The sequence below is a fragment of the Sinocyclocheilus rhinocerous genome, unplaced genomic scaffold, assembly GCF_001515625.1.
Source record: "Sinocyclocheilus rhinocerous isolate Xijiao unplaced genomic scaffold, SAMN03320098_v1.1 scaffold819, whole genome shotgun sequence".
NCBI classification, from domain to species: domain Eukaryota; kingdom Metazoa; phylum Chordata; class Actinopteri; order Cypriniformes; family Cyprinidae; genus Sinocyclocheilus; species Sinocyclocheilus rhinocerous.
In genome coordinates this window covers 426,947-437,032 of record NW_015665814.1, presented here as the reverse complement: position 1 = coordinate 437,032, position 10,086 = coordinate 426,947, and the positions used below count along the sequence as shown (strand labels likewise).

At 36.0% G+C, this 10,086-nt stretch overlaps 1 protein-coding gene across 1 annotated transcript in view; it reads right to left on the bottom strand.

The window, feature by feature from the left end:
• The window catches only part of LOC107731514 (sorting nexin-14-like), a 55,173-nt gene that overhangs the window by 18,682 nt on the left and 26,405 nt on the right, over positions 1-10,086 (bottom strand). The window contains exons 18-22 of the mRNA XM_016542617.1: positions 6,875-7,007; positions 5,038-5,230; positions 4,848-4,931; positions 4,659-4,759; positions 4,127-4,238 (exon numbers count right to left, since the gene is read on the bottom strand). Of these exons, the coding sequence (XP_016398103.1) occupies positions 4,127-4,238; positions 4,659-4,759; positions 4,848-4,931; positions 5,038-5,230; positions 6,875-7,007 (623 nt within the window). The remainder of the gene's footprint in view (positions 1-4,126; positions 4,239-4,658; positions 4,760-4,847; positions 4,932-5,037; positions 5,231-6,874; positions 7,008-10,086) is intronic.

Genomic DNA, 10,086 nt, shown 5'->3' with positions numbered 1-10,086 from the left:
TATCGTCAGCCTGTGAGATCACTGATACACAATATTATCTTGCTAATTTATTTAATTAATTAATTACTTCGTTTCATTGCCGGAAAGTGAACCAACTCCAGCGTAAGGCTAAAAGCAGCCTTATGTTTTTAATATGACTAAATTTGTATTTAACATGACAACAATTTAATAGAAACATAGTAAGTTACTAATTTATTAATTATTCAAAAAGCAGCTACAGAAAACGAGCAAAGAACATTTACATTACCAAAGAGCATCACCCAGCGCGAGTATGCTCTTTAAAAAGCACTCCTGTTATAATCAGTACAGCTATCTAGACTGTACGATGAATAAATCTCTAACCCCTTATTTACACTTCACACGTCTGCGGCGCGTTACGGCTCTGACACGGCCACCGGAGCTGATCGCGGCCGCTCTAGTCAATGCTTGTGTTTATACCAGCCACGCCGTGCCACGTTTCTGAGGCGTCCCAGATTTTGGGGGGCTATTGTCTTATCTCCACCTCTAGAGGCCGCTTTTGCACTGTATATTGACAGCAGACCCTTCTCAGCCGCTCCAGCAATGGACACAACCCAGAAAACTTTAGCCATGGATTTTTGCCGATAGTTCCATTAATCAACTATCGGTGCCGAATAGTGTTAATTTCGTTAACGACGAAAAATGTTCGTTGACGAGCTTTTTTCCCTACTGGAGAAAGTGCAATACCTGAAATGCAAACGTAAATTTCTCAAATGACAATCATTACGATTATAATTTTGAGAAAAAAAATATTTTTATCAGTTTAACCATTATACAGAATGACGAAAATGTGACTAATATTTCATTGACTAAAAAACCTGACTAAAATGCTCATACATTTCATTGAATAAACAAAAACAGGACAAGGTTGTCTAAATATGATAACTAAAATTTACATTTGAGTAAGACTAAGACTAAATAAAAAATGGCTGCCAAAATTAATACTGCTGGACGGTTAATTAATAATAATCTTATTGCTAAAATGTCACGTTTTCATTGCCTAAAACTAGACTAAAATACTTCAGATTTTCTTTGACTAAAACGTTGAGACTTTTAGTCGACTAAAACTAAATAGGATAAAGTTGACTAAATATGATAAAAACTAACAAGGACATTTTAGCCCGGGACTAAGACTAAGACTAAAATGAAAATAGCTGACAAAATTAACACTAGTGCCGAATAATCGGCAAAACCGATCAATCGGTCAACCTCTAGTTTTGACAATGTTGTTGTCCATTTTTAGTACATCATTGTCGAATAAACGTACCCTCAGACAAGGGTGACATGCAATATGTGCAGTGTTGGGGGACTCCAGAAACGAGTTTGAGAGCAAAGGAAGGTCTTAGCCAGTATTAGAATCAGGGGCGGAGCCAGATATTATAAACATTCGGGGCTTAGCCCAAATGTAGTTGCCCCCCCTCCCCCATATATACTGTATATGACCGTTTAATGGACTAGTGGCTAGCCTATTTCAAGAACAGATGTCAAATTTCAAAAAGGTGAATAAGGTGCATAATAGGTAGAAATTTGGCATAAACTACTTTAGTAATCTTAAAACCAATTTTGTTATACCACGCTGCAGTAAAGTGTATAGAATTAACCCCAAAAAATGGAACATTTTGTCATGCTGTTCCAGACATGAGGGTGAGTATGTATTTTAAAGAATGTTGGTAACCAAACGGGTGAAAGTAGCCATTGTCTTCCATAGTATTTTTTTCCTACTATGGAAGTCAAATACTGTCAACTGGCTGATTACCAATATTCTTCAAAATATCTTCTTTTTAGTTCAATCGAAGAAAGAAACTCAAACAGGCTTTGAACAACATGAGTAATGATGACAATTTTAATTTTGCATGAACTAACCCTTTAATGTTTAGCTGACAAATGCGCTACAGTTGAATCATGCAATAATGGAGTGCTCTAACTGCAAATCAAGGATCTCCAACAATACCATTTAAATATGGGCTTCAGTATTTTGAAGTGAATACATCAGGCCACCAGAAGAACATTTACTGTAATTATATTAGATTTCTTAAGGGAGTAGCATAAAAAGATAAACACTGGCATACAGTATGTTATAAAAGAACTTTATTTGATCTACCCCTGCAATATTCTCTTTTCTCTCTATTTCTTTTGTATCATCTCTCATTCTCTTAGCTCCACTCATTTTTCTCTGGAAATGCGATCAACAGTAAGAAAATACAAAATAAATAAAAAAAGGAAGAAAGACAAGTATAAAGATTTCTGTTCATAAACTTAAAATGCAAAATGCATATTTTATTCTGTTGCATCTGCTCCTGGAACCTATCCTATTCTTTCCTTCATTATTTTCCTCACTTCCTCTTTCACTGATTTTCTTCTCTCTTCCCCACACCTAAAATCTGCATTAAGTGACATCATTTAACTCCCTCACCTGAAGCTGGCTGTCTTGATTTAAACAAATATCTTATATCCATCTATGGAAAAACGGACATTTTCAATTAGTAAGGGTTTGTTCCAATTTTTAAATTTACTGTCCATAAATGTCAAAAAGAGCTAACATCAGATAATGTTGCATGCAATGTATGTCAGCTAATGTTCTTTGACAGTGTTCACACAACATAGCAGGACTCTACATTCAGTTTTACTTGCCCTCAATTGTGCCAACATTTTCACTGGCCCAGCCAAAAAACACCAGATAGACAGCTAGATAGCAGTGGCATGCGGTGCCGTTTTAAAATGAGGCGGCGTTTATATATATATAGTCACATTTTCTTGGTTAAATAAACATAGCCTACATAAAGAAGAGAGAACAAGAGTTCAGATGCAAAAGCCTCTAAGTGTCGTTTGAAATTTTCTTCTAAAATTAGCATTTTTATTAGGCTCCTATGTGTAGGTTCAGTAATTTCACTTTAATGGCAATGAATAGTTTCTTTTCTTTCCCATTAAAGTAAAATAACTGAACATAAACATCTAGGAGCCTGAGAAAATAACCATTTTAGAAGAAAATTTTAGATGGCACTTAGAGGCTTTTGCATCTGAACTCTTATATAATTCTATTTTGTATTTGATTAACATTATTTTTATTTAATTTAATATTTTAAATACGAATTATACATTTCATACTGTTTTATGCATTTTTACATTTATTCCAAAATAATAACTAAAGTAACAATTGAAACAATATTTTAAAAACACTTTACAATAAGGCCTAATTAGTTAACATTATTGAACTACTTTATTTAACATGAACTAAGAATGAACAATACTTCTACAGCATTTATTAATCGCAGTATTTTCTTAGCGATATGCTATTTACACTATTGTATGTGCCGGATTCGAACCCGGGTCGATCGCGTCAAAAATGACTTCGGCAAGCGCTTTACCATCTACGCCACTGAACTTGTTAGAAGATTCTCGTCTTTTGAAGATTCTTCGTAAATGAACCGAAACATTTAAGACACCTTTTGTTGCGTGTGTAGTTAATCACTGTAATAGCGACCCAACGTTCTCCTCAGAATACTCAGCAAACTTACTTAAATCAGAATTTAGTGCGGGTAACAATAACAATGTAAAAATGCTTGAGGTGAATGAGATGAGACGAGTGACGTGCTGAGTGATTGACAGGAGGCGTGGCTATGTAGGACTGCGGTGTGTGTGACGTGACCTGTGAGCTGTCGGAGAGGAGAGAGAGAGAGAGAGAGAGAGAGAGAGAGAGAGAAAGAGAGAAAGCGCAGCAGATATAGTTTTATCGATCCTGCGGGAAAGCGGTATTGAATATTTCTGTAAAATGTGTTGAAAAACGATATTTTTGACAAAAATATTAACAAACCCAAAAGATTCGGGGCTTTTGAAAAAACATTCGGGGCTGGAGCCCCAGAAGCCACCCCCCCGCTCCACCCCTGATTAGAATAGTGTTCCTCAGTGAGTGTATATATACAGTGTAAAATATACACACTAATCAGGTTCAGAGAGGATTTTTTTTTTTTTTACATTATTAAAAAAAATGGTGAAAGAATTCTAACAAAGCACAGAAGACCTTGGCCAAATAAAACCAACCCAAATGTGCAGATGTGTTGTGTGAAGTTAAGCAGATTATGTGGATATGGTTAAGGGAGGTTAAACATACCCAGGTTTACATCCAGAAGCATTTTGTCATTGAACTGAGACTCAATGCTGTGAGGTGACAGGAAGTCTGCCAGCAGCTGACTGTTACTCAGTTCAGGGTGATGCAGCAGTTTCTTTAGAAAACAAGCAGATTCATGTCATTATCTTATGCATTATGTCATCATAACCAGAAATCAAAACATATAGTAAGAGACTGAAGTTTAAAAAAAGCAGTGTCATTAATAAACAGAGAAATATTGATAACAATCATGCACTACACATTTTACATGCTACACAAGTAAATTATACATGCAGCAAATCATTGTTAATTTCATTATATATGTCTCTCTAATTCACTGTCTATTCAGCATTTAACTAGTTTCAATGATACACACCTACACTGCTAAACAACTCGAACATGATACGTTAAATTTATATTAGTAATGTACTTTGATACATTATAAGGCCTGATTTCAAGTAACATTGTGGCAGACTGATGCTGTTTGTACTTCTCTTTGTAAATAGAAGCAAGTGTACAAGCTCAAGTAAATTACCTGTAAATATTCCTCAAATTCACTTCGTTTGGAGGACAAGAATTCATAATTCTTTGGTCCAATGATTCTTTTGGAAGGGAGTTGAGCATCCTGGAATGGGCCTGTAATAAAAAAACAAACTAGAGATATAAATAATCCATAAACATGACGTCTCTGTCATGAAGAGAGAGAGACAACAAACAACTTTACCATGAAATTCTGTGAGTTTAGATTCCAGAACATAAAACTCCAGGTATCTTCTGTACACAGACCAGCACTCAGGCTCATGCCCCACTGTAAAGCAAATAAGCACTTTCTCAAAATGGCTCTGTTCTCACAGGACATCTGTGTAATAGTTTATTCAAATGGAATTTATTGAAAATTTAGATCTGAAACTCACCGTTCTTCCTGTCGTGGCGCTCCACGTCGATGCAGAAGACTGGAGTGCGCTCTCTCTTAACCTCGTCCTCAAAAAAATCCACATAAGGGATTGAGATGGTCCAAGCAGCAAGGTTGCGCAATGCTCCTGGAGTTCCAGCCACCTCCACAGGGCCTGGAGAGTCGTCCTCAAACACTATCACTGCTTCCTCCACCTGACCGTACAGAGCAGTGAATGCTCAGCCAGCAGTTTCAAATATTTTTAGCACCAAGATGGAATTGATTTAAACTCAAAAAAGAGTGGAAATGAAAATGCCTGCAATTTGTGTGCACACTCTGTAAAGGGCGTCAAAGGTTTCAATTGCAACATGTTTTTGAAGGATTGAGCATTGTAGCCAGATATGTCCGTTGAGTGCGAGAACGCAATGGCCAAACAGAACGGTTTAAGTTTTCAGAATCCACTCAATTCTGCTCAAAATGGTTAACTAATCAGCTACATAATGCTTTAATGTACTATTTACTTATAATTATTATTAGCATTAACAATTTATTTTTAACTTACTTTTTATTTTTAAGTATTATTGTATTATTTAAGTTTTTTTTTTTTTATTCTCGCATAGTTAGTTTAAACCGTTCCAACTGTTTTTGCTATTGTACCAAAATTGGTACCGAGCACCTTGAAATTTCACTGGTATTGGTACCGAGTACTGAGATGTTGGTATTAGTTCTTGTAACACTTTAGTTTAGGGACCAATTCTTACTATTTGCTAAGTAGTTGCTTATTATCATGCATATTACTAGCATATTGGCCATTTATTAGTACATTTTAAGCACTTATTATCGCTTTATTCTGCATGACCATATTTTAGATCCATTAATCCTAACCAATACCCACATTTTCAGGTTGGTTCTGATGGTTTGGCACATCAGAGTTCTTTTTTTTGCGGTTTAAAATGCTATAATTTCACTGGTATTGGTACCGAGTACTGAGATGTTGGTATTAGTTCTTGTAACACTTTAGTTTAGGGACCAATTCTTACTATTTGCTAAGTAGTTGCTTATTATCATGCATATTACTAGCATATTGGCCATTTATTAGTACATTTTAAGCACTTATTATCGCTTTATTCTGCATGACCATATTTTAGATCCATTAATCCTAACCAATACCCACATTTTCAGGTTGGTTCTGATGGTTTGGCACATCAGAGTTCTTTTTTTTGCGGTTTAAAATGCTATAAAAAAAAAAATAAATAAAAAAAAACTCCAGTACCCTTCTGTACACTGTAGAAAAACATGGATTATCATATGTTTACTTCAGATTTCTTTTGAGAGAAGTATTATTTTTATGGATTGGCCATTATTGAGCGCTATAAACACATGTAATGTCTGTTTCATTCATACTGGACGCTTGAGGGCGCCCTCGTGCAGAAAATCCACATATGCATCACGAAAGTAACGGATCTCAAGACGCTCCAGGAAATCCCTAACATGGACAAAAGCATCCTGCTATCGCTGTAACTGAATAAAAGAACACAGAAACGCTTTGAATGACAACATTCAAAAAGAATGAGAAATAAGAGAGAAATAAAACGCAAAGAAATTATTTAAACAAAACCAAAAAAATTATCTGATTGTTTGAACTCTTTATCTTTTCCTGTTGCTTGTTTTGAATACTGCGTATGGACGGAGGCATCACCAGGTTTTTGCGTAGTTTAGAGTGACAAACAGAACTATTAATAAGCAGCAAATTAAGTGTCGATTGAGGCAAAAGTTGTGGTTAATAGTGAGAAATGGTCCCCAAACTAAAGTGTGACCTGAATTCTGAAACTGATCAGTGTCAACATGTTTTTCCTCACTGTGTCGTCTTCTCCTTCAATCATGGCGTATTGTGGTAGCATTGCGCCCTCCATCGTGCTACTCTTAAACACGCCTTTTATTTTGCTTCCAATACGACTGATCCCAAATGACTCGCCACGCTTTGACGTGTTCCTGTACACAAAAGCACACAGTTATTGTTTTGTCACAAATTCAAAAAGTGTGGCTTAAAAAAGACATACACAATGCACCAAAGTCACACAACCAATGAAAAGGCACATAATACAATGAAAACATGATCACAGGAAATTATGGGTATACCTAAACGCCTTTAAAAGAACATAAGGAAGAGAGGCTCAAACAATGCAAGGCAATGCAGACAGTCCAGTAAACCCATGCATCAATCCTGCTGCCTGTGCTGAACTTGGACCAGTTTTACCTCCAGACAACAACCTTTGGTTTTACAGACAGACAGCCAAACTGGTCTAAGATGAGCAGCAAGCTGGGAACGTCTTCCACCCCAGACTTACTTCATGGGGAGGGCTGGTAATACTGTAGGGCAACGTATTAAGATGGAAGTGGGTGTGGCTCTGGAATTGACCAATGGGGACCTGTGGCCAGTGATATAATTCCTGGCCAAAGGGATGCTGTTAAGTCTAAATGAAGCAAATAAGCATGCCAGCACAGATAATGGGAACAAAACGGATAAACATCAGCACTAAAGGACAGCTGGAGATGGACAAACAAAATGGTTCGAATGCACATAAAATTATGATTCATTACTTGATTCATTTATATGAAGATTTATTAAAAAGAGATCTAGTGTAAGAGATCTAGTGTAGCCATGTAAGAGGCCGTTTACACAACAACGTTTTCAGCCAAAAACTGGAAACTTTTTATGCGTTTTGCCTGTTCGTTTACTCGACAACGGCGTTTTGGGGACTGAAAACGCATATTTTTGAAAATGGGTTTCAAAGTGCAAGTTTTTGAAAACGCCACCGTTGTCGTTTCCGTGTAAACACCCAATACGAGAATCTTTGAAAACGGTGACGTCATGCGCGTGTGTAGTACGTGTTAGGCATGTAGACATGCGCAGTATGTGTCGATTTTAAAGGCAGGCACGAACAAACATACACAACAATGGCGGAGTACATGGTACTGTTGTTGTTGTTTAAGAATTTGCTAACGCTTCTTCAGCAAAGTATGGATTTACTCCACCAATATTACAACTAACAGCGGAAACGCATCATATACAACATATAATCGTCACTTCCCTACAGGTACTGTTTACTAACAAGGTGACACCGCCAACTACTGGCCTGGCATACGTAATACAGCGTTTTTGGCCGTTTTCGCGGATATGCACAAACGTGAATGGTTTTGAACACATTGTCGTGTATACGTGAAACTTTTTAAAAATGCAAGAGAAAAACTTTTCCGTTTTTGACTACATCGTTGTCGTGTAAACATAGCCAGTTTGAGCCTCAGACGGCACAACAGTGTTTCCCACACAAAGACATTACTTGGGCAGGCCGCCTAAGTATATTAATGTCTACCCAGGTATATTTGCCAACTCTAATTGAATCTATTTCGCAATTCTGTTCACATGATGAGGTAATGAAAGTTTATCCTTTACATTAATTTTCTTGGCAGGTTAAACTTTCACATGATTTTTTTTTTTTCAGAGTTAAGAGGAAATATACGGTGTCCAAGAAAGCTCAACGCGCTGCAAATGAAAAAAAACACATGCACATAGAAAAAAACCCCTGCAAATTAAGAAAACATCTTCATCTGTTTGACAGCAAACGTGCTGCGAATACTCACAACACATCCAAAAACAGAAACGTGCTGCAAATACTCACAACACAAACAAATACAAACATGCTACAACAACAGAAACGTGCTTCAAATAGGCACAGACAACATCAGAAATGTTTAAGGGAGCCCCAACAAGTGATGAACCTGGCTGGGACATGCTTTTATCAATGTCTACTCTGAAAGGTGAGATTTTTGTTTATTTTAACATCCTGATCATATAATTCCATAGCTTTTTTTTGTTGTTGTTGATATTATTAGCCTAAATAAACTGACAAAAATACTACACAATTACAGTAACTGTGAAACGTTATGTAAGCTGGATACTTTTACACCTTAAATTAACCATGGTTTTACTATTAAAATAAATAAATAAATAGCCTATATATTATATATATTTTTATTATTGTACAAAAAATAAATACAAATTAAAAAATGGTTATTATCGTTAAACCATGGTAAATTAACCATACTAACCTAGTTTAACCATGGTATTTGTACAACTGTGGTTATAAAAATGGTAATCAATACATGGTTACTGCTTTTCACTATAATAAAGCCAAGGACAATTTTCGTAAGCATTCTTGGGGTCCCCCTTTGTGGTCTGTGCAACTTGCAGCATGTTTGTATTTGTTTGTGTTGTGAGTATTTGCAGCACATGTGCTGTCAAACTAATGAAGATGTATTCTTAATTTGCTGGTGTTTTTTCTATTTGTATGTGTTTTCTTAAGTTGCAGCGCGTTGAGCTCTCTCTGCAACTGCAGAAATAAGACACGTGAGGTCTCAATTTGGTACTTGCGCTTTGTTTTGATAGATAATGAAGTGTGCACAGAGAAAGCCACCTGTCACATAGCGTGAGTATTAAACTGAGTTATTTTTCATGGTGTATATTGTGCTTAAACAGTCAAAGTTATAACAAAATTCCCATTTTGACAAGTATTCACATAAGCACAGTTGGTTATGGTTGGATCCGTGCATTAGGTCTTAAAGTGATAGCAGCCTAATAAACCTGCTATTGTCTGTGTCATTAATGTTAATCAAACAACAAAAAAGAGACAATCACTTACTGCTCTTGACTGAATTACTTTGTTAGCTTTAATAAAAATAATTCTATATTCAGTTCATGATATATCTCTATAATTTAATTTCAATAGATATTTTCAGTAAATGAAAATATGTGACCCTGGACCACAAAACCAGTCATAAGGGTCAATTTTTTGAAATTGAGATTTATACACCATATCAAAGCTGAATAAATAAGCTTTCCATTGATGTATGGTTTGTTAGGATAGGAAAATATTTGGCCGAGACACAACTATTTGAAAATCTGGAATCTGAGGGTGCAAAAAAAATCAAAATATTGAGAAAATCGCCTTTAAAGTTGTCCAAATGAAGTTCTTAGCAATGCATATTACTAATCAAAAATTAAGTTTTAATA